This window comes from Globicephala melas, chromosome 9 (genome assembly GCF_963455315.2).
Source record: "Globicephala melas chromosome 9, mGloMel1.2, whole genome shotgun sequence".
In the NCBI taxonomy this organism is placed as follows: Eukaryota; Metazoa; Chordata; class Mammalia; order Artiodactyla; family Delphinidae; genus Globicephala; species Globicephala melas.
Genome location: NC_083322.1, coordinates 96332803 through 96357173, shown reverse-complemented (window position 1 = coordinate 96357173; position 24371 = coordinate 96332803). Strand labels below are relative to the sequence as shown.

At 45.4% G+C, this 24371-nt stretch overlaps 1 protein-coding gene across 3 annotated transcripts in view; it reads right to left on the bottom strand.

Annotated features, from left to right (window-relative positions):
• Positions 1 to 24371, bottom strand: part of CCM2 (CCM2 scaffold protein) — a 58487-nt gene that overhangs the window by 8229 nt on the left and 25887 nt on the right. For all 3 annotated transcript variants that reach the window (XM_070046269.1, XM_070046268.1, XM_030871257.3), the window contains 2 exons: positions 2646 to 2729; positions 1835 to 2018 (listed from right to left, as the gene is read on the bottom strand). In XM_070046269.1, the coding sequence (XP_069902370.1) occupies positions 1835 to 2018; positions 2646 to 2729 (268 nt within the window). The remainder of the gene's footprint in view (positions 1 to 1834; positions 2019 to 2645; positions 2730 to 24371) is intronic.

Genomic DNA, 24371 nt, shown 5'->3' with positions numbered 1-24371 from the left:
TGGTTTTCATCTTTTGGGAAGTTTCTCCTATGGAGTCTTAGAAATAACTCGGTTACCTGTTTTCCTAGCACTCTGCTCTATGGTTAACGCTGAGAAATGTCCTGGACACAAGAAACCCAGGGGCCGGCTCCCCTCCTACCGGCCCAAACGCCGGTAGGCCCGCAGCCAGAGTGCTCTCCTCATTGCTCGGTCCCTAGGGAGGCCCCAGACCTCAGGCCTCCTACGGCGACAGTCCCCTGGCAGGGCACGGCAGCTACCACGGCGCTGGGCAGCGCTGGTGGAAGCAGTTACACAGCCAGTTCCTCAACCAGCCGGCCACCACCCACCCACCGGGTGACCATCTGCTCCCAGTTAGTCCAGCAGCAGCAGTGGAAGTAAACAGAATCCTCCTGACAGGTTTACTGTGGAGATTAAACGAGATCGTTCATGTCACATGCTTTCTACTAGTTTGAGCCACCTTCAATTGTCATTTTTGTAGATTAAAATGCAGCTTCATGTTGTTCAACCTAAAATAATGCCTGTCATTAAACGGTAGCTGCTCACTGAACACAATACGGGGAAATGAGGAACAAGCAGAGCACAGAGGGGACCTCGCTCCACAGTGCAGCATGACAGAGCAGCGGTGTGTGTGCGTGTGCGTGTGAACTAGCGAGTATGAGTGAGAATGTGTGAGTGTGTGGGACCCGTGAGTGCATGCGAGTGAGTGCGAGGATGTACATGGGTGTTACAAGCATGTGTGGGGAGTGTGAGTGTGTGTGTGTGCTGTGTGTGACGCTGCGGAGGGGACGCTGAGCCACAGCCACACAGAGGAGAGGGGCTGTAGGAATCCCGGCAGCCACCTGCACAAACCGCTCCAGTTACCTGTGCACACGGACCCGCAGCATCCCCACCGGATTCACGGGCCCTTGCACGGGAACCTCCTTGAAGCTCGAGGAGTCAGTAATGAAAAAGCTCACCAGGGCCCTGGCTTTTAAAAAGCCCTCGGATCCCCGTGAACTAACGACCTCAAGCAGAAATACAACTCTGCACTGCAGGAAGCACAGCGTGCGACCCAGGCCGGTCCAGCGGGCCACCCTCATGCCCCACCACCGGCCCTTTGGAAATGAGCAGCTCCGGGGCTCAACCCAGCTCCCGCCAATGCCTAAAGGAGCCCAGGACGGCGTCCGTGCTGCAGCGACAACCTGAGAACTGCCCGCCGGGAAGGGCACGGCATGTGTGAAACTGTGATTTCTCTCCTCATTTCTCGGGGACTTAGGCCGGGGCTCTGGACCTGCCGGGCAGCCTGTCCGGCAGTGCCAAGTAAGGCGGCGCTGCACCCTCATCGCCAGGTGAGAGGAGTGGGCTGGGCGAGGGGAGCTGACGGCTGGTTTAAGGTTCTCTCTGATTCTCCTACACGGACACACTGAGAACGTCTCGCAGACAGCTCCTTGCTGGTCTGGTCTCATCTTTGCTCCCCCCCGCTTTGGGAAGACTGCCTGGCCAAAGGCAGGGGCCGAATGCTGACTGGGCTGAGCTGAGGCCCACCCTCACCCTGTGGGGCCACCTGCGCTCAGGGCTCTACCAGGCCTGGGTGTCAGAGGCCACGTCAGCATCCCGGACGGGGGCCACGCTGAGTGACAGTGGCTGAGCTCAGCACCTGTTCCTCACAGCCTCCTGGGTCACTGCCCTTCTCTGGACAGAGGGCTTCTCTCAGGCACAGCGGGCAGCAGTGGCTGACCCAGCGCTGTAGAAACTGTCTCCAGAGCTCCGTGAAATCCACGGACTCACTCCTCACGACAGAGGTGTGGTCGGCACCTGCCAAGGACCCTCCTGACCCCACTCCCCAGGTCCATACCTGTCTTTAGGACCACCAGGTGTGAGGCGTCATCCCGCACGTAGGACACGGCGGCGATGTCATGGATGGGGACCCTGAGGATGGTGTCCTCCCCGTCCCTCCAGGCCAGCTTGACGTTGTAGGCAGACAGGCTGATCACAGCGTCATGCTCCTGGGTCAGGTGTCCGGGGAGCTGGTGGGCTCTCTGGAAGGAAGCACACGGCATCAGAAACACAGGGCCCGGCCACGGGCTCCCCCGGGACCCCGCACCGTGTGTGGCGCACGCAGCCCACACAGCCAGTGCTGACTCATGAGCAGAGTGCAGCCATGTTCGCCCCAGGGCACTGCTGTGTTCAGACCACGTGGGGCGTCCTTCTGGAACCGCCCTTAGACTCAGACCTGTGGCATGTGGTTTGGATATCTCGAAAACGTGAATTGTGAAACAGCCCAGAACCACCAGGAGCAAGTCTGGAGAATAAAGTTCATGTTCAGACTGAGGAACAGTCTTGATAGCCGAGGGCCAAGTGCACCCTTAACATGATGGGACTGGGTCATCCCTCACGGCCATGAAGGCCCAAGGTCAGAGGGCCAAGAGCTGGTGTCAGAGAACAAGGGTCAGAGCTTGGGGTTAGGAGGTGGAGCAAATTGAGGGTCAGAGGTCAGGGCTGGGAGGTGGAGCGGGCTGAGGGTCAGAGGTCAGGGCTGGGAGGTGGAGCGGGCGGAGGGTCAGAGGTCAGGGCTGGGAGGTGGAGCGGGCGGAGGGTCAGAGGTCAGGGCTGGGAGGTGGAGCAGGCTGAGGGTTAGGAGGACAGAGTCAGGCAGATGGGGTTACCTTTGCATTGTCTATGTAATGCAGGATTTCAGTCCTACTGGAGGGATTCAGGTATCCTGGGATGGATGTTAACTGACCTAAGTACTGAGAGAAAGTGGAGAGAGAACGTGCCATGAGAAGGGGAAGATGAGCCAACACCACCACGTGCCAGCAGAGCACTGCGAGAGCCTCGCGCATCCCCACCACCAGGCCCCCTGGCCGCCGCCCCGGCTCACGGTGGGGGCCTCCTCAAGGCGGCGTGCTGCAAGTTTTTAGCAAAATCTCTACCGGCTGAGGAGAACACTCCCACACTTCCCACCAGACTGCATCAATGTTGTCATCAAAGTCCTGTAAAGGACACCTCAAAATTAGTTTGGTGGACTCTGGATTCGAAAAGGACAGACAAGGGACTTCCCTGGCAGGCCAGTGGTTAAGACTCCAGGCTTCCACTGCAGGGGGCCCTGGTTCAATCTCTGATAGGGGAACTAAGATCCCACAAGGCGCATGGTGTGACCAAAAGATAAAAATAAAAATGAAAAATAAATGAAAGGACAGACAAGGATGGCTTGTGTTTCCGGGTCATGGTCGGAAACTGAAAACAACGGTTCTGCACAACCTGCTAAAAGTAAACGTGTTAAGTCACGAAGGGCCAGGCAGCCGAGTGATGAGCACAGAGAAATGAAGTGACACGAGGCCATGAAGCACCTGGCTAACAAACCTCAATGAAAAGGGCCCCGAGTGTGGGGCAGTCGCAGTGCTGCGTCAGCTGTGTTCACGTCACATCTCCACCAACTAACACAGTTTTTAAATGTGATCTAATGGGTTACTGATTTCTCTTACAGCCAACATTTCTCATCCTCTCACTAACTCGAATGTTTAAGGTCGCTGTTAACGGGGTGACAACAGACTTCCTGTCTCCAGTTCGACGTCATCACTCCTGTCCTCACAAGAAAAGAGCTGAACAAACTGAAAAATCAACATGTCTTCTCAGATCCATTAGAGGACAAGGTCACAGGGCAAACTGCTGCCCCCAAAACTGGAGAGAGCAACGGGGGACAGAGAATCACAGCCCCCAGGGAGAAGCCACAGGAGCCGGCCTGGGAGGCGCACTGGAAGGCGACTGACCAAGGGCTGGACATGGGCACGGACAAGCTTGAGACAAAACTCTGGGGGCCAGGCAGGAAGGCCTCTTTACCTCAGCTCCTTTTACCTGAATCACCATACCCAGCTTCCAACAAAAAATTATAAGGCATGGTAATAGGCAAAGAACACTGAACATACAGGGCAAGCATCAGAACCAGACTCAGATACGGCAGAGATTTTGGAATTATCCGACCAGGAATTTAAAACAACTACGATTAACATGCTAAGGGCTCTAATAAAGTGAACATGATGCAAGAACTGATCGGTGATGTCCGCAAAGAGATGGATATTCTAAGGAAAAAAAATCAATGGGAAATGTTAAAAACCAAAAACATTACAACAGAAATGAAGAATGCTTTTGATTCGTTCACCAGTAGATGGACACAGCTCGGAGATATGTCAGTAAAAACTCCCCAAACTGAAAAGGAAATAGAAAAAAGAAAAGAAGGGAAAAAACAAACCCAAAAAAAGGAACAGAATATCCAACAATAGAAAATTACGAAAGGTATAACAAATGTGTGGTGGGACTACCAGGAAAAGAAGGGGAGAAAGAAACCCAAGAACGCGTGAAGCAATAATGGCTACGAACTTCCTCAACGCCAGACACCAGACCACAGACCCAGGAAGCTAGAGGACACCAAGCAGGACAAACAGCAAAACCAAACCAAAAACTACACCTAGACAAATCCTATTCAAATTGCAAAAAAATCAAAGACCAAGAGAAAAGCCTGAAGTAAGCAACAGGAAAACACCAAATGGCACCTTACCTACAGAGAAGCCGGGGTGATGACGATATCAAACTTCTCTTCAGAAACCACGCAAGCACGAGAAGAGCGAAACACTCAGTGCTGAAAGAAAACCCCACCAACCTACAATGCTGCATCTGGTGGAACTGTCCTTCAAAAGTGAAGGAGAGCTAAAGTCTTTCTCAGGCAAACAAAAATGGGGAGACTTCATGATTACCAGGCAGGAAATGTTAAGAGAATTTATTCAGAGAGAAGGAAAATGATTTGGTCAGAAATTGATCTACATCAAGGAAAAAACATGTGAGAAGAAATAAATGAAAGTAAAATAATACCTTCGACTTTACTTATTGTAATTGATCTAACAGGTAACAGTCTGTTCAAAAGAAAAGTAGCAAGATGTACTGGGCAATTATAATTTGGTTATAAGGTGCATGCACTACCTGTGAAGCAATGGAGCGTTACTGGAAAACGGATTAAGATTAGTTGTAAATGTAAATTGCAAACCCTAGGGCAACCACTAAAAATATTCATAAAGAAGTATAATTGAGGGCCACAGGGTTCAAGATGGTGGAGTAGAAGGACATGCGCTCACTCCCTCTTGTGAGAGCACCGGAATCACAACTAACTGCTGAAAAATCATCGACAGGAAGACACTGGAACTCACCAAACAAGATACCCCACAACCAAAGACGAAGGAGAAGCTGCAATGAGATGGTAGGAGGGGCGCAATCACAATAAAATCAAATCTCATAACCGCTGGGTGGGTGACTCACAAACCGGAGAACACTTATGCCACAGAAGACCACCCACTGGAGTGAAGGTTCTGAGCTCCACGTCAGGCTTCCCAACCTGGGGATCCAGCAATGGGAGGTGGAATTCCCAGAGAATCAGACCTTGAAGGCTAGAGGAATTTGATTGCAGGACTTCGACAGGACTGGGGGAAACAGAGACTCCACTCTTGGAGGGCACACACAAAGTAGTGTGTGCACTGGGACCCAGGGGAAGGAGGAGTGACCCCATAGGAGACTGAACCAGACCTACCTGCCAGTGTTGGAGGGTCTCCTGCAGAGGCAGGGGGTAGCTGTGGCTCACTGCAGGGACAAGGACACTGGCAGCAGAAGTTCTGGGAAGTGCTCCTTGGCATGAGCCCTCCCAGAGTCTGCCATTAGCCCCACCAAAGAGTCTGCAGGCACCAGTGCTGGGTCACCTCAGGACAAACAACCAACAGGGAGGGAACTCAGACCCGCCTATCAGCAGACAAGTGGATTAAAGTTTTACTGAGCTCTGCCCACCAGAGCAACACCCAACTCTACCCACCACCAGCCCCTCGCATCAGGAAACTTGCACAAGCCTCTTAGATAGCCTCATCCACCAGAGGGCAGACAGCAGGAGCAAGAACTACAATCCTGCAGCCTGTGGAACGAAAACCACATTCACAGAAAGACAGACAAAATGAAAAGGTAGAGAGCTACGTACCAGACGAAGAAACAAGATAAAACCCCATAAAAACAACTAAATGAAGTGGAGATAGGCAACCTTCCAGAAAAAGAATTCAGAATAATGATAGTGAAGATGATCCAGGACCTCAGAAAAAGAATGGAGGCAAAGATCGAGAAGATGCAAGAAATGTTTAACAAAGACCTAGAAGAATTAAAGAACAAACAAACAGATATGAAGAACACAATAACTGAAATGAAAAATACACTAGAAGGAATCAATAGCAGAATAACTGAGGCGGAAGAACAGATAAGTGACCTGGAAGACAGAATGGTGGAATTCACTGCCATGGAAGATAACAAAGAAAAAAGAATGAAAAGAAATGAAGACAGCCTAAGAGACCTCTGGGACAACATTAAACGCACCAACATTCGCATTATAGGGTCCCAGGAGAAGGAGAGAGAGAGTAAGGACCCGAGAAAATATTTGAAGAGATTATAGTCGAAAACTTCCCTAACATGGGAAAGGAAATAGCCACCCAAGTCCAGGAAGCACAGAGAGTCCCAGGCAGGATAAACCCAAGGGCAAACACACCGAAATACATAGTAATCAAGTTGACAAAAATTAAAGACAAAGAAAAATTATTAAAAACAACAAGGGAAAAACAACAAATAACGTACAAGGGAACTCCCATAAGGTTAACAGCTGATTTCTCAGCAGAAACTCTACAAGCCAGAAGGGAGTGGCATGATATATTTAAAGTGATGAAAGGGAAGAACCTACAACCAATATTACTCTACCCAGCAAGGATCTCATTCAGATTCAACAGAGAAATCAAAAGCTTTACAGACAAGCAAAAGCTAAGAGAATTCAGCACCAACAAACCAGCTCTACAACAAATGCTAAAGGAACTTCTCTGAGTGGGAAACACAAGAGAAGAAAAGGACCTAGAAAAATAAACCCATAACAATTAAGAAAATGGTAATAGGAACATACATATCAATTACCTTAAATGTGAATGGATTAAATGCTCCAACCAAAAGACACAGGCTCGCTGAATGGATACAAATACAAAACCCATATATATGCTGTCTACCAGAGACCCACTTCAGACCTAGGGATACATACAGACTGAAAGTGAGGGGATGGAAAAAGATATTCCATGCAAATGGAAATTTAAAAAAAGCTGGAGTAGCAATGCTCATATCAGATAAAATAGACTTTAAAATAAAGAATGTTACAAGAGACAAGGAAGGGGCTTCCCTGGTGGCGCAGTGGTTGGGAGTCCACCTGCCGATGCAGGGGACGTGGGTTCGTGCCCCAGTCTGGGAGAATCCCACATGCCGCGGAACGGCTGGGTCCGTGGGCCATGGCCACTGGGCCTGCGCATCTGGAGCCTGCGCGTCCAGAGCCTGTGCTCCGCAACAGGAGAGGCCACAACAGTGAGAAGCCCGCGTACTGCAAAAAAAAAAAAGAGACAAGGACGGACACTATATAATGATCAAGGGATCAATCCAAGAAGAAGATATAACAATTATAAATATATATGCACCCAACACAGAAGCACCTCAATACATAAGTCAAATGCTAACAGCTATAAAAGAGGAAATCGACAGTAACACAATAATAGTGGGGGACTTTAACACCTCACTTACACCAATGGAAAGATCATCCAGACAGAAAGTTAATAAGGAAACACAAGCTTTAAAAGACACAGTAGATCAGATAGACTTAATTGCTATTTTATAGGACATTCCATCCAAAAACAGTAGATTACACTTTCTTCTCAAGTGCACACGGAACATTATCCAGGACAGATCACATCTTGGGTCACAAATCAAGCCTCAGTAAATTTAGGAAAATTGAAATCATATCAAGCATCTTTTCCGACCACAACGCTATGAGATTAGAAATCAATTACAGGGGAAAAAACGTAAAGAACACAAACACATGGAGGCTAAACAATACATTATTAAATAACCAAGACATCACTGAAGAAATCAAAGAGGAAACCAAAACATACCTAGAGACAAATTACAATGAAAACATGACGATCCAAAACCTATGGGATGCAGCAAAAGCGGTTCTAAGAGGGAAGTTTATAGCAATACAAGCCTCCCTCAGGAAACAAGAAAAATCTCAAACAATCTAAACTTACACCTAAAGGAACTAGAGAAAGAAGAACAAACAAAACCCAAAGTTAGTAGAAGGAAAGAAATCATAAAGATCAGAGCAGAAATAAATGAAATAGAAACAAAGAAAACAACAGCAAAGATCAATAAAACTAAAAGCTGGTTCTTTGAGAAGATAAACAAAATTGATAAACCTTTAGCCAGACTCATCAAGAAAAAGAGGGAAGGACTCAAATCAATAAAATTAGCAATGAAAACAGAAAAGTTACCATGGACACTGCAGAAATACAAAGGATCTTAAGAGACTACTACAAGCAGCTCTACACCAATAAAATGGACAGCCTGGAAGAAATGGACAAATTCTTACAAAGGTATAACCTTCCAAGACTGAACCAGAAGAAACAAAAAGTATGAACAGACCAATCACAAGTTACGGAGTTGGAACTGTGATTAAAAATCTTCCAACAAACAGAAATTCTGGACCAGATGGCTTCAGAGGTGAATTCTATCAAACATTTAGAGAAGAGCTAATACCCATCCTTCTCAAACTCTCCCAAAAAATTACAGAAGAAGGAATACTCCCAAACTCATTCTACAAGGCCATCATCACCCTGATACCAAAACCAGACAAAGATACTACAAAAAAAGAAAATTACAGACCAATATCACTGATGAATATAGATGCAAAAATTCTCAAAAAAATACTAGCAAACAGAATCCAACAACACATTAAAAGCCTCATACACCATGATCTACTGAGATTTATCCCAGAGATGCAAGGATTCTTCAATATATGCAAATCAATCAATGTGATACACCATATTAACAAACTAAAGAATAAAAACCATATGATCATCTCAATAGATGCAGAAAAGCTTTTGACAAAATTCAACACCCATTCATGATAAAAACTCTCCAGAAAGTGGGCACAGAGGGAACCTACCTCAACATAATAAAGGCCACATACAACAAACCCACAGCAAACATCATTCTCAATGGTGAAAAGCTGAAAGCATTTCCTCTAAGTTCAGGAACAAGACAAGGATGTCCACTCTCGCCACTATTATTCAACATGGTTTGGAAGTCCTAGCCACGGCAATCAGAGAAAAAAAAGAAATAAAAGGAAGGAATACTAATTGGAAAAGAAGAAGGAAAACTTGCCACTGTTTGCAAATGCCATGATATTATACACAGATAATCCCAAAGATGCCATCAGAAAACTACTAGAGCTAATCAATGAATCTGGTAAAGCTGCAGGATACAAAATTAATGCACAGATATCTCTTGCATTCCTATACACTAACAACGAAAGATCAGAAAGAGAAATTAAGGAAAGAATCCCATTCACCACTGCAACAAAAAGAATAAAATACCTAGGAATAAACCTACCTAAAGAGGTAAGAGACCTGTACTCGGAAAACTATAAGACACTGATGAAAGAAATCAAAGATGACACAAACAGATGGGAAGATATACCATGTTTGTGGATTGGAAGAATCAACATTGTGAAAATGACCATACTACCCAAAGCAATCTACAGATTCAATGCAATCCCTAGCAAATTACCAACAGCATTTTTTACAGAATTAGAACAAAAAATCTTAAAATTTGTATGGAGACACAGAAGACCCCGAATAGCCAAAGCAGTCTCGAGGAAAAAAAATGGAGCTGGAGGAATCAGACTCCCTGACTTCAGACTATACTACAAAGCTACAGACATCAAGACAATATGGTACTGGCACAAAAACAGAAATATAGAACAATGGAACAGGATAGAAAGCCCAGAGATAAACCCACGCACCTATGGTCAACTAATCTACGACAAAGGAGGCAAGGATATACAATGGAGAAAAGACAGTATCTTCAATAAATGGTGTGGGGAAAACTGGACAGCTACATGTAAAAGAATGAAATCAGAACACTCCCTAACACCATACACAAAAATAAACTCAAAATGGATTACAGATCTAAATGTAAGACTGGGCACTATAAAACTCTTAGAGGAAAACATAGGAAGAACACTCTGTGACATAAATCACAGCAAGATCTTTTTTGACCCACCTCCTGGAGTAATGGAAATAAAAACAAAAATAAACAAATGGGACCTAATGAACCTTAAAAGCTTTTGCACAGCCAAGGAAACTGTAAACAAGATGAAAAGACAATCCTCAGAATGGGAGAAAATATTTACAAACAACTCAACTGACAAAGGATTAATCTCCAAAATATATAAACAGCTCATGCAGCTCAATATTAAAACAACAAACAACCCAATCAAAAAGTGGGCAGGGGCTTCCCTGGTGGCGCAGTGGTTGAGAGTCCGCCTGCCGATGCAGGGGACACAGGTTTGTGCCCCGGTCCGGGAAGATCCCACATGCTGCGGAGCAGCTAGGCCCGTGAGCCATGGCCGCTAAGCCTGCGCATCCGGAGCCCGTGCTCCGCAACAGGAGAGGCCACAACAGTGAGAGGCCCGCGTACCACCAAAAAAAAAAAAAAAAAAGTGGACAGAAGACCTAAGTAGACATTTCTCCAAAGAAGACATACAGATGGCCAACAAACACATGAAAAGATGCTCAACATCACTAATCATTAGAGAAATGCAAATCAAAACTACAATAAGGTATCACCTCACACCAGTTAAAATGGGCATCATCAGAACATCTACAAACAACAAATGCTGAAGAGGGTGTGGAGAACAGGGAACCCTCTTGCACTGCTGGTGGGAATGTAAATTGATACAGCCACTATGGAGAACAGTATGGAGGTTCCTTAAAAAACTACAAATAGAACTACCATATGACCCAGCAATACCACTACTGGGCATATACCCAGAGAAAAACATAACTAAAAAAAAACCATATGCACCCCACTGTTCATTGCAGCACTATTTACAATAGCCAGGTCATGGAAACAACCTAAATGCCCATCAACAAATGAATGGGTAAAGAAGATGTGGTACATATATATATATACACAAAGGAATATTACTCAGCCATAAAAAGGAACGAAATTCGGTCATCTGCAGAGACGTGGATGGACCTAGAGACTGTCATACAGAGTGGAATAAGTCAGAAAGAGAAAAACAAATATCGTACATTAACGCATATACGCATATGTGGAATCTAGAAAAATGGTACAGATGAATGAGTTTGCAAGGCAGAAATAGACACAGGTGTAGAGAACAAACATATGGACACCAAGTGGGGAAAGCGGGGGCATGGATGGTGGTGGTGGTGGTGGTGGGATGAACTGGGAGATTGGGATTGACATATATGCACTAATATGTATAAAACAGAGAACTAATAAAACCTGCTGTATAATAAATAAATAAATAAATAAAAGAGAAGCCACCATAATGAGACGCCCACGCACCGCAACAAAGAGTATCCCCTGCTCGCCCCAACTAAAGAAAAGCCCGTAGGCAGCAACGAAGACCCAAAGGAGCCAAAAATAAAATAAATAAAATAATAAAAAACAAAATAACAAGAAGTATCATTAACATGTTAAGAAAGGAGAAACAACGGAATTATAAAAATGCTCAAATAAAACCAGATAAAGCAGAAATAGAGTAGAAGACAAAACAAAGAACAAGAGCAACAAAGAGAAAACAATTACAAATACAGTAAATATTAATCCAACTATGTCAATAATCACTTTAAATGTGAATCGTCTGAATATACCAATTAAAAGACAAAAACTGTCAGACTGGATAAAAAATTCAAGACACAAGTATATGCTGTCTACAAGAAACCGACTTTAAAGACAGAACTACGGGGAGAAACAGATGAATCCACGATTACAGCTGAAGACTTCAACACCCCCCTCTCAGAAATGGACAGAAAATGACAGATCCAGCAGGCAGAAAATGATTAAGGAGAAAGGTGAACTCAACATCTTCCACCAACTGCATATAACTAACATCAACAGGCTACTTCATCCAACAACAGCATTCAACAGAATACACATTCTTCTTAAGCTCACATGAACATTCACCAAGACAGAGCACATTCTGGGCCATAAAACACACCTGAACAAATTTAAAAGAACAGAAACCATACAAAGTATGTTCTCAGATTCCAACGGAATTCTTTCTTTTTTGGCCGCGCTGTGCAGCTTGCAGGATCTTAGTTCCCTGACCAGGGATTGAACCCAGGGCCCCTGCAGTGGAAGCGCAGAGTCCTAACCAGTGGACTACCAGTGGAATTCCTTGAAAGACACAATCTACCAAAATTCACATAAGGAGAAATTGATAATGTGAATAGGCATATAAGCTATTAAAGAAATTGAATCAATAATAACTTTCTAAAACAGAAAGTATCAGGCCCAGACAGATTCACTGGTTAATTCTACTCAACATTTAACGAAGAAACTATATCAATTCTCTATAATCTCTTCCAGAAAATGAAAAGAGAAAAACACTTCCTAACCCATTTTTTGAGGCAGCATTAGCTTAGTATCAAAACCAAAGATACTACAAGAAAGGAAAGACCAATATTTCTCATAAATATAGATACAAAAATCCTCAACAAAATATTAGCAAATCAAATCCAACAACGTATAAAAAGAATTATAAACCAAAAGCAAGTGGGATTTATCCCAGGTATGCAAAGTTGACTCTACATTCGAAAATTATTTAATGTGATCCACCACTTTAACAGGCTAAAGAGAAAAATCATATGGTATCAAAAGATGCAGAAGAAGCATTTGACAATCTCTAATACTCATAACAAAAACTCTCAGCAAACTAGAAATAGAGGGGAACTTCCTCAACTTGATAAGGAACATGTACAAAAAACCTACAGCTAACATCAATACTTAATGGTAAGAAGCTCTAAGATTGCCTAAGACCAGGAACAAGGAAAGGATGTTCCCTCTCACCACTGCTTTTCAATACTGTATTGGAAGTCCTAGATAATGCAGTAAGACAAGAAAAGGAAATAGGAGGTAAAGATTGGGAGGGAAGAAATCAAACTGTCTTTGTTTGCAGATGCCCTCTCTGACTGGGGAACCAAGCAGGCAGGTTACTCTGGGGATTATCAAATGCAAGCAAAGTAAACACAGAGGCCTGAGCCAGTTCACCTACTGCTGTGCCAGGCAACCATCTGCCCACAGAGAAGAAAACCGGCACAGAAATGAGAGGGACTGGCAGAAGCTCACACAGGGCACAGTGGCAGATATAGGCTTGAGTCTAGGCACAGTCAGATGAGCATCCTAAACTTCAGAACAGCTGCATTCAAAAGCTGTTCAGTGTGTGCTGGGTAGCTCCAAAGGGAAATGCATACTCATTCTAAAAAGTTTTAGATTTTATCCTTTCTAAGCTGGGGGTGAGGGGGAGAGAATAAAACTAAACTGTGTATTAGTTTCCCCACTCTCTACAGGGGTGAGAGTCCACCCCTCTGACAGAACAGTTTAGAACTAAATAAGCAGCACATCTAATTACTGGCTCATACTTAAGGTTGTTACAAATGAACATTCCAGAACGTTGTCACAGATGTGCAGCTAGCAGAGGGCTTTCTATCCTCTTCTTTTTTTATTTTTTGCGATACGCGGGCCTCTCACTGTTGTGGCCTCTCCTGTTGCGGAGCACAGGCTCGGGACACGCAGGCTCAGTGGCCATGGCTCATGGGACTAGCTGCTCCATGGCATGTGGGATCTTCCCGGATCGGGGCACGAACCCGTGTCCCCTGCATCGGCAGGCAGACTCTCAACCACTGCGCCACCAGGGAAGCCCGCAACTCAATTCTTGACGGAAGAACTGGATAAACAAAATGTGTTATAAACAGTGGGATATTATTCATCGTTAAAAAGGAAGGAGGGCTTCCTTTTTAAAGGAAGGAGGGGTCCGGGAAGATCCCACATGCCGCGGAGCGGCTAGGCCCGTGAGCCATGGCCACTGAGCCTGCGCGTCCGGAGCCTGTGCTCCGCAACGGGAGAGGCCACAACAGTGAGAGGCCCGCGTACTGTCAAAAAAAAAGAAAAGGAAGGAAATTCTGATACATGCTACAACATGGATAAGCCCAGGCACAAAAAGGTAAATACTATATGATTCCACTTATATGAGGTATCCCAGAGTAGTCAAATTCAGAGAGACAGAAAGTGGAATGGTGGCTGTCAGAGGCTGGGATGAGGGAGAAACGGGGTTATTGTTTAATAGGTACAGAGTGTCAGTCTGGCAAGGTGAAAACAATCCTGGAGGTGAATGGTGGTAATGGTTGCACAGCAACGTGAATGTTAGAACACTTAAACTGTACACTTAAACATGGTTAAGATGGTAAATTTTATGTTATGTGTATTTTAACACAATTTTAAAAACCTTTAATGTGGGGGAAAAAAAGCACAGGCAATAAGAGAAAAAAAATGACAAACTGGACTTCATCAAAATTTAAAACTTTGTACATCAAAGGACACCATCAATAGAGTGCAAAGACAACCTACCCAATGGAAGAAAATATTTGCAATCATATATCTGACAAGAAGTTAATACCCAGAATACATAAAGAACTCCTATAACTCCACAACAAAAAACCAGACAACCTGATTAAGAAATATGCAAAGGACTTAAATAGATATTTCTCCAAAGAAGGTGTACAGATGGCCAATAAGCACATGAAAAGATTCTCAATATCACTAGTAACTAGCGAAATGCAAACCAAAACCACAGTGAGATACTACTTCACACCCATCTGGATGGCTACTATCAAAACAGAAAATAATGTGTTGGTGAGGACATGGAGAAACTGGAACCCTTGTGCACTGCTGGTGGGACTGTAAAATGGTACAGCCACTGTGGAGAACAGAATGGTCATTCCTTAAGAAATAAAACATAGAATTACCATATGATCCAGCAATTCCACTTCTGGATATCTATGTAAAAGAACTGCAAGCAGACAATAAAACTCTTAGAAGAAAACATAGGACAAAAGCTTCATGATATTGGACTTGGCAATGATTTCTTGGATATGACACCAAAGGCACAGGTGACAAAGGCAAAAAAACAGACAAACTGGAGTTCAACAAGATTTTAAAATTTTGTACATTAAGAGACACTATCCACAGAGTAAAAGAGCAACCCACGGAATGGGAGAAAATATTTGCAAATCATATATCTGACAAGGGATTAATACCTAGAATATACTGAGAACTCCTAAAACTCAACAAAAAACGCCTGATGCCAAAATGGGCACAAGATTTGAACAGACTTTTCTCCAAAGAAGATACACAAATGTCCAATAAGAACATGAAAAGATGCTTGAGATCACTAATCATTAGAGAAATACAATCAAAACTACAATGAGATACCACCTCAAACTCATTAGGATGGCTAGTGAAAAACACAGAGAAAATAACGAGTGCTAGCGGGGATGTAGAGACGCTGGAACGCCTGTGTACTGTTGGTGGGAATATAAAATGGCACAGCTGCTGTGGAAAACAGTATGGAGGTTCCTCAAAAAATTAAAAATAGAATTACCATATGACCCAGCAATTCCACTTCTGGGTATAGATAGACCCAAAAGAATTAAAAGCAGGGTCTCAAAGAGATTTTTGTATACCCATGTTCACAGCAGCATCATTCACAATAACTACAACATGGAAGCAACCCAAGTGTCCACTGATGGACGAACGGATAAGCGAGATGTGGTGTATCCATACAATAGTATAGTGTTCAGCCTTAAAAAGGAAGGAAACTCTGCAGTACATTACAACACGGGTAAAACTTGAGAATACTATGCTAAGTGAAACAAGCCAGTCACAAAAAGACTAACAGTGTACGATTCCACTCAGGTGAACCTCCTAGAGAAGTCAAATTCACAGAGACAGAACGATGGTTGCCAGGGGCTGTGGGGAGGAAAGAATGCAGAGTTTTTGTTTAATAGGTATAGTTTCAGATTTACAAGATGAAAAGAGTTAAGGCAATGGATGGTGGTGATGGCTGCACAACCACGTGAATGTATCTCATACTACTGAACTGCGTCCTTAAAAATGTTTAAGATGGTACATTTTATGCTACATTTTAACACAATTAAAAAAAGAAAAAAAACTGAAAGCAGAGACCCAAACAGACATTTGTATACCCATGTTCATAACAGCATTATTCACAGTAGTCAAAAGTTGGAAACAACCCAATGCCCATTGATAGATGAATGGACAAATAATATGGGGTGTGTGTATATATATATATTGTACTGAGAAGTTCTGAGAGGAAAAAGTTCTGGAAATGGATGGTGGTGATGGCTGCACAACTACGTGAGTGTACTTAATACCATGAAATACACACTTAAACACAGTTAATTTTAGGTTATGCATATTTCACCACAATAAAAAAACCGTATCCTAGCTTCACTCAATAACTGCATTTGCTAAAAACCTTTTGAATCATAATCAGTATTATACTGTATGTTAGTTACCACTTCTAGATGTGTATATCATCCCAAATTATTAATTTTCCTTAAATTCAAATAGTAATTAAAAAAATACTGCCTACGTTGGGGTCATATAAAAGTGCCCTGGTGTTATCATGTCTGCAGGACTGTACAAGGGCTGCCCCGCCTCCACGTGGCCTGGGGGACACAATGTCACCACCACCATCCTGCCTTTCTCAAAGTGCCACCACACTTCAAATTCAGGCTCACAGATCACCGAGAAGGATTCTACTTTCTTCACAGAGGTGAGTCCTCACTCATTTGAGACTTGTTTTGCTGCAAAATATGTATTAGTAAAACATGTTCTGTCAAAAAGGAAAACTGCAGCTCTCATTCCTGCTGTAACTCCAGATGGGACAAAGTGTGCCTCCTGGGCAGTTCTTACAAAAGCCTTCCCCACCGTCCTGGGCGGTCCCCTGCCGGTCCTGACCAATGTGCAGCGCCTCCTTCAGCGATGTCAGGGACCAGCCCACACCCGCCGTGAGACGACATGGCGCGGGGTGCTGTGCCAATTAACTGATCATAGCACATTCAGGACACAGCTGCAGAGGGATGAACGTGGTGGAACAACACAGACCAAGGGGACATCTGACTGCCGGTCACATCAGCTCCATCAGCTCTGGCAGCAAAAGTCGGACTGTCCTGGGCACCCGCTAACCCCACTGCCGTTCCTGCCGCCCTTATAGAGACTGCAGCCAACACAGGAACGTGCTGGTGAGCTCATCACTTCAGCTCTAAACCGCGGAAAGTATTTCCAAAAATAATTGCTGATGAGATACAAGAGAAGTCCATTTTTATACTGAGCTGAAGTCAGCCTCCCTATAACATCCACCTATTTGACCTCGATCAACAAGTTGCCCTGATGGAAGGGCAGGACTCTATGAGACGTGGGGTGGGGACACCTAGGTAGATGCACTTGAGAACCTCATCTCATACTCTTCTCAACACTCTAGGCCTGCAGAAGTGGCCCAATCCCACTTGTTAGAAGCCACAGGACCCCCATACACACATACGCACACACAGACACCCCTTGCTCAAAAACGACACACAGGCCTCACTGGGATGGGCACCTTTCATGACAATGCTGTTCTCCTCAGGGTCTGCCCCTTCCGCCCCTCCTGGCCATAAGACCTGTTCCTGGGATCAAATCTCAACATAGCACGATTGGGACCCGCTGGGAAGAGAGACTGAACACTGATGGAGCAGCAGGTGCCGGATGGAGGTGGATGGACCCCCAGCTGGATGAGCGTGTCTACAGGACTCTGCACTTAACCCTGGTCAGGGGCCCGGACACGGCCCTCATGCACTGCTAGCACAGCTTAGAAGCTCAGCAAACACAAGGCCCATGTTAAACTCAGTGGAGATTGCAGAACTGTCGAGCAAACTGTGGGTAAAGGTTCCAAAAGATGCAGAGAGGTGGGCCCGCTGGACGGGGCCTACCATGTAAGACCTGGAACCCCACGATTTCCCCTGCTACTTGGGAGGGCTGGGAAGACACCCCACTCTCAAGGGTGAGCTGGAACGAACGGGCTGGCAGAGGCGCTGGCACCGCCCAGCAGCTCTGTGGCGGCTGTTCTCAGGGGGAGAGCTAATGGCGGAGATGCTTTAGCACTAGGCTTCCTGGAGCGAGGGGGACGACAGAACCCTGCGCGAGCAGAAGCCAGGTGGCAGCGCTCAGCCACCAGGAGCAGGGCAGGCAGGCGTGCTCACTGCAGTGGGCGGTGACTGTAAATGGTCAAATGGCGGGGCGGGGGAGCTGGTATACAGGCCCCACAGAGATGCAACTAGAGCAGAAGCGTTCCCAGGGGCAAGAGAGATGCTGGGAGCCAACCACGGTCCCGCCTCATGTATACAAACAAGGACACCACCACTGAGTGTGCTGCTCCAACGCAAAGTGGCAGTCTCTGACCCGGTTTCCAGTCCCAGGAAGTGCCTGAGGGAAAGGCCAAGCCCCAGGAGAAGGAATCTGTAACACCGACACAAGTGTGCGCTGCAGCAACACCCCCAGTTCCCTCCGAAGGGACTCACAGTCACTCACTTGAGTAACAGTACACAGGGGAAGGAAACTGTTCAAGGCTTGGAAAAGAGGGTCTGAGAAAATGCTGAAACTCAGGGGCCCAGAGCACCGTCAAGGTCCTCTACAGGGTCGGGGCACATCCAGGAGGGGACACCTGAAAGGATGCCACATCTCCTCAGAATGCAGGGCACATCTGGAACCAACGGTCATTACACCACGCCTGGTCCCCAGTGGACAGAACGGATGGGTCTGGGGTCCAAGGTACGGCAGCAGGAGTGGCTCTGATCACCATCAATCCAGGAGACCCGCTTGGGCAGCGCGTGCTCCCAGCCCTGAGACTTTTGGCTCCGCCTGTTTTGAGAGCCTGGCTCTAGGGGTCAAATGCTTCTACCAGGGGACACAAAAGGGATCTAAACTTAAAACCACAGTCCCCTCCTGACGCCGGCAGACAAGCAAGCGGAGAAAGGTGGCACTGTTCTGCAGGGGCAACCGGCCCAGATCGTGATGAGGAGGTGAGGAAGCTGCTACGCACTGGGGACAAAGAGGCGCCTGTGTGGCCTTTAGGGGCCCCTTACATGCCCGTAAGTGGGCAGATACACATCTTTTTCCTCTGCCCCATCCTGCTTCCTTCCCTCCCCTTCTCCTGAGAACACACCCTGAATCATCAAACACAATCTCCAGTTGCAGGCCCTGCTTCTAGAGAACCGAGACATCTCTGAACAAAGACAAGCAACAAACAGGGAAAACCTTAAAACTAACTTCACCGCGAAGGGCAAACTCACCTACCACACTGAGCGCTAGGGAAAACGTATGGGAAAACCACCAACCACCCAACAGAAAAACAGCTGTAGAAAGACACTTAAGAGATCTGACTCGACCATATGAAAAGATACACAACCTCACTCGTAAGTACAAACTGCAATGTAACAGACTATGACCATCAGGCTGGCAAAGATCAAGAAGCCCGCAGGTACACTGTGTGGCCCCTTAGAGTGTGGATGAACAGGCATTCGCCCTGACTGCCCATGGTGTGCACCAGCTTAAATCCCGCATGAAGGGCAACTGGAAATGTCTGTCAAGATAAAAATAATCGAGCCCTACACCCAGCAATTCTACTTCTGCGATTTATCCTAGAGGGTTAGTAAAATGTGTAACAGAGACAAATTAAACATGTATGACTAGATCACTGGTTACATAAAATGTGGTACAGCCATTATAACGGGAGGGAAATGGACGAGGCAGCTTTATGTGCCCCAATCCACGAAGATATGTCGAGATATACTGTTGCGTGTAAACAGCGAGGTGCCAAGTGTGCACTAGGTAATCATTTGGGAACAAATGCACGTGTGTGCTCGGATACGGACAGACCGCCCGTGCAGGGACACGTGAGAAACTGATGCCAATGGTTCTTGCCAGGGGCGGGGGGGCGGGGGGACTGGAGACCTCTCCTCACCAGGCATCGCCTTACCATCTGAATTTTGTACCATGTCCATAACTTACCTATTCAACTTTTAAAAATACAATAAATAAGAAATAACAAATCTTATCAAGAAGCATCTTGGGTTTGGTATCACACATGTGATTAATTACCTGCTGCTGCCCCCCGAATTAAAAGCCAGAATGTCGGTTCACAGGTCCCGAGCCTGCACCCCTGCACCACCCTGGGCCTCATGGGGTCGAAACCCTGGGAAGGATGCTTCTGCTTTAAAAAAGCCGGGTGAGGATTCAATGAGAAAATGTATTTAAAATGTTAAATAGTGTTGCCGTATAGGTAAGCATTCAGAAATGAGGAGCAACTGTTAAGTGCCTCTCACCTTCATGTTAGTAATGTTCATTCCGAATACAAAATACTTTCCATAAAGAACTACACTCGAGTATGCGGGAGGAAAAGTCTCCTCACCACTAGCGCATTGTGTTGTCGTCGCTGTTTTTATTTTTATCAAAGTGATACATGTAGGAAGTTTAAAAACGTAAATAGTCCCCAGAAGTGTATAACAAAAAACAACCATCTGGCCCCAACCTAGGCAACCCTATAAACTGCTTCCCAGAGGCAGCAACTCCAGGGTCTTCTGGATCTAGGGCCGACTTTCTAAGTAACGATTTTACATTGCTACTGCCTGATTCATCAATCTAAGACATTAGCTGTTGAATTCCAGTTACGGCAGAGAAAGAGTTAATTCCCGTGTATCACCACCCCCATCTCTCCTTCCTTTTTTCTTTTCTTACAATTTAGATAATTTATTACTTAATCATTACTTGGTGCTTATATCCTCCTGTTAGGTACATTCTATTTCACCACTGTGCCAAGAGGTAGTGAAATCACAGTTTTGTTTATGCAGAGTCTTTAATTTTTTTAACCTTTAATTCTAAGATAATTGTAAATGGCAGGCAGTTGTAAGAAATAATACACAGAGGTCCACTGTACCCCGCACCCTGTTATACCTAAGGTAACATCTCGTGATCACCCAGCATCACAACCAGGATAGTGACTAGAAGGTCAGGTTACAGAACATTCCATCACACGGTCCCTCCCGCTTCTCTTTTACAGGCGCACCCACTTCCCACCCACCTGGTCTCCTCCTTAACCCCTAGCAAGCCCTATCTGTTCTGCATTTCAATAATTCTGTCATATCAAGAATGTTATGCACAGGGAATCATACAGTATGTAGCTTTGGGGATTGGTTTTTTTCACTCAGCATAATTCTCTGCAGACTCCTGGAGGGTGTTGAAGCAATCAGTAAATCATGCCTTTTTACAGCTGAGTAGGGTTCCACAGTACGGATGCACATCATTTGTTTAACCATCTACCCACTGAAGGACATCTGGGGTATTTCCAGTTTTCGCCCATTATGAATAAAGCTGCTTTTAATATTCATGTATAGGTTTTTGTGGCAACACAGATTTTCATTTCCCTGGGATAAATACTCAGAGTGCAACTGCCAGGTCAGACGGTAGTTGCATGTTTAGTTTTTAAGAAACTGCCCACTTGTTTTCCAGAGCGGCTGCACATTCTACATGTCCACCAGCCAGGCATGAGTGACCCTCTGCATCCTCGCCAGCATTTGCTGTTCTCACTACTTATTTAACTTCAGTCATTCTGTTTGGTGTGCAGTGATGTCTCCCTGTGGTTGTAATTTGTACTTCCCTAAGGGCTAGTGATGCTGAACATCTTCATGTGCTTATTCCCATCTGACTGTCTTCGTTGGCAAAATAAATGTCTCTTCATGACTTCTGCCCATGTTCTAATCAGACTGTTGGCTTTTCTGCTATTGGGCTTTGACAGTTCTTTATATATTCTAGATGAAAGACCTTTGGCAGGTAGGTGGTTTGCAAATATCTTCTCCCAGTCTGTAGCTTGTGTTTTCATCCTCCTAATGGAGTCCTCTGCAGAACAAAAGCTTTTAAATTTGATGTTCAGTTTACCAATCATTCCCTTTTTGATGTCAAGTCTAAGGTCTCTGCCTACCCTGGGTCCTGGAGATTTTCTCTTAGGTGTTTTTCTAAAAGTGTTACAGTTTTACCTTTTCCCTTTAATACCATGATCCATTCTGAGTTAATTTTTGTGTAAGGTGTGAGATTCGGCATGAGGTTCATTTTTCTCTCAATGGGTGCCCAACGGCTCCAGCGTCATTTGCTAAGAAGACGGTCCTTCCCCTGACTTGCTTTTTGCACCTCCGTCAAAAATCCGTTGGGTGTATTTGTTTGGGTCCGTTTCTGGGTTCATGATGTTGTTCCACTGATTACTGCGTCAGTCCCTCTACTGCTGCCTCACGGTCTTCACTGCTGTAGCTCTAAAGTACATCTTGAAACCAGGCGGACTGATTCCTCTCTTTTAACTCTTCTTTTTCAAACCGTGCCAGCTATTCTACTTCTTGTGCCTTTCCATATAACTTTTAGAACACTTGTCTATATCTACAAACTATCTTGCTGGGATTTTGCTAGGAAATGCATCAAACCTGTATATCAATTTGGGGAAGACTGACAGGTTAACTAGGTTGAATCTTCCAATCCACGTACGTGGTATGTCTCTCCACTTATTCAGATCTTTGATCCTTTCATCCGTGTTGTGTAGTTTTCAGCGTACAAATCCTATACGCTTTGTTACATTTATACCTAAGCATCTGTATTCATGTCTGTGATTTAGTTTTGCTTCGTACTAACTGATTTTGGTATCAGGGAAATACTAACCTCACAAATGAGTTAAAAAGTGTTCCCTCCCCTTCTGTTTTTCTGGAAGAGACTGTGTAGAATTAGTGTTAACTCTTTAAACATATGATAGAATTTTCCAGAAACCACCTGGGCCTGGAGACTTTTTTATGGGAGTTTTCAAATTAGATATTTAATTTCTTTAATAGTTGCAGGACTATTCAAATGATCTATTTACTGGTGACCCATGGCAGTCTGTGCTCTTCAAGAAACTGGTCCGTTTGCTGGCTGCTGTCTGAGGGTGCAGGGTCGCCTGTGGTGCTTTCATCAGCCTCTGATTCTTCAGGGTCTCCTAGCACTTGAAGGATGTCGTCACTTCCTTCTGGCTCCGTGGTTTCTGACGTGAAATCTATCATTTCCGTTTTCCCTACAGGTAAAGTTCTTTCTCACTGCTTTCAAGACTCTGTCTTTGTCTTTACTTTTCGGAAGTTTCACTACGACGTGTCTTGGTGTGGACTGCTTTGGGTTCATCCTGTCTGTGGTGAGCTTCTGGAATCTCTGAGTCTGTCTTTTAACAAATCACAGCAGTTTCAGCCACGATTCCTTTGATCAGCTTTTCAGCCCCACCTCACCCCGTCTCTTCTCCCTCCAGGACTCTGAGGACACAAGTGTCAGAAATCTGCTCTAGTCCCACAGCGGGAGGGGAGCACACTGTTACCAGGGGGAGGGGCTGACTCCCCACTGGCCTCCTCTGCCACCTGAGTGGGGGGCTCCTCTTCCCTGCTGGACATGGCTGGCGTTCTGGCTCCCCAAGTGGCCCAATGACATGAGGGGTGGTGTGTGTCACACTGCTGCTGTCTGAGGGCAGAATTCCAGGCTCCCCACATGGTCTCCACTGACACCGCAGTTCCACTAGGGGTTCATCAGGGATAAAGCCCCAGCTCCCTACTCAGCCTTCTCTGGGGTGGGTGCTGGCCCCTACACAGTCTTTGCTGGTAGAGGCAGCAGCGGGGCCACAGGTTTTTCAGTCACATTTGGTTGGAACTGAGCAGGTATTGTAAAACATTTTTCTGTCCTGCTAAGCTATCCCTTTCCCGGTCCTTTGGCCAGAGAGAGAGAATTTTGTTGGGATTTTGTGTGCACCTGTTGGCTGTTCTGGGTCGCCAGCTTCTTCAGTTCCAAGCTTGGGATACATGAGGAAAAAGAGAACCGGGGCACTCACCAAACGGGTCCCCCCCTTGGGTCCCAAGGTCCCTGGCTGGTCTGCCGTCACTCTACCTTTCAGAGTCTTCTTACGGTTGTTGCATATATAACGTCCAGGATTTTTAGGTGTACTTAGTGAGAGGAATAGGGAAAAATATGTCGACTCCCTCTTCCTGGACGCGGAAGTCCCCAAACTTTAAATTTTCATGGTGTAATATGGGCCTACCCTTCCCTCCACTTGCTTTGTTTTCAATGTACAATTCTATCTTCCCAATTCTTCAGCAGCCTCTACTCCAACATATAAAACCATCCGTGTTCTCTTCTCCCAGAGCTGCCCTAGCCTGTTCCTTAGATTCCCATCTTGGGAATTCCCTCTGTTCTTTTCCGTGCTTAGAGCCCCGGTTCTGGACCTGCATCTCCCACCTTCCTGGTGCGTCCTTGTGCTCTGAGGCAGCACATCTCCCAAGAACCTCGTCAGAACGGGCTCTGAGGGGTCACATTTT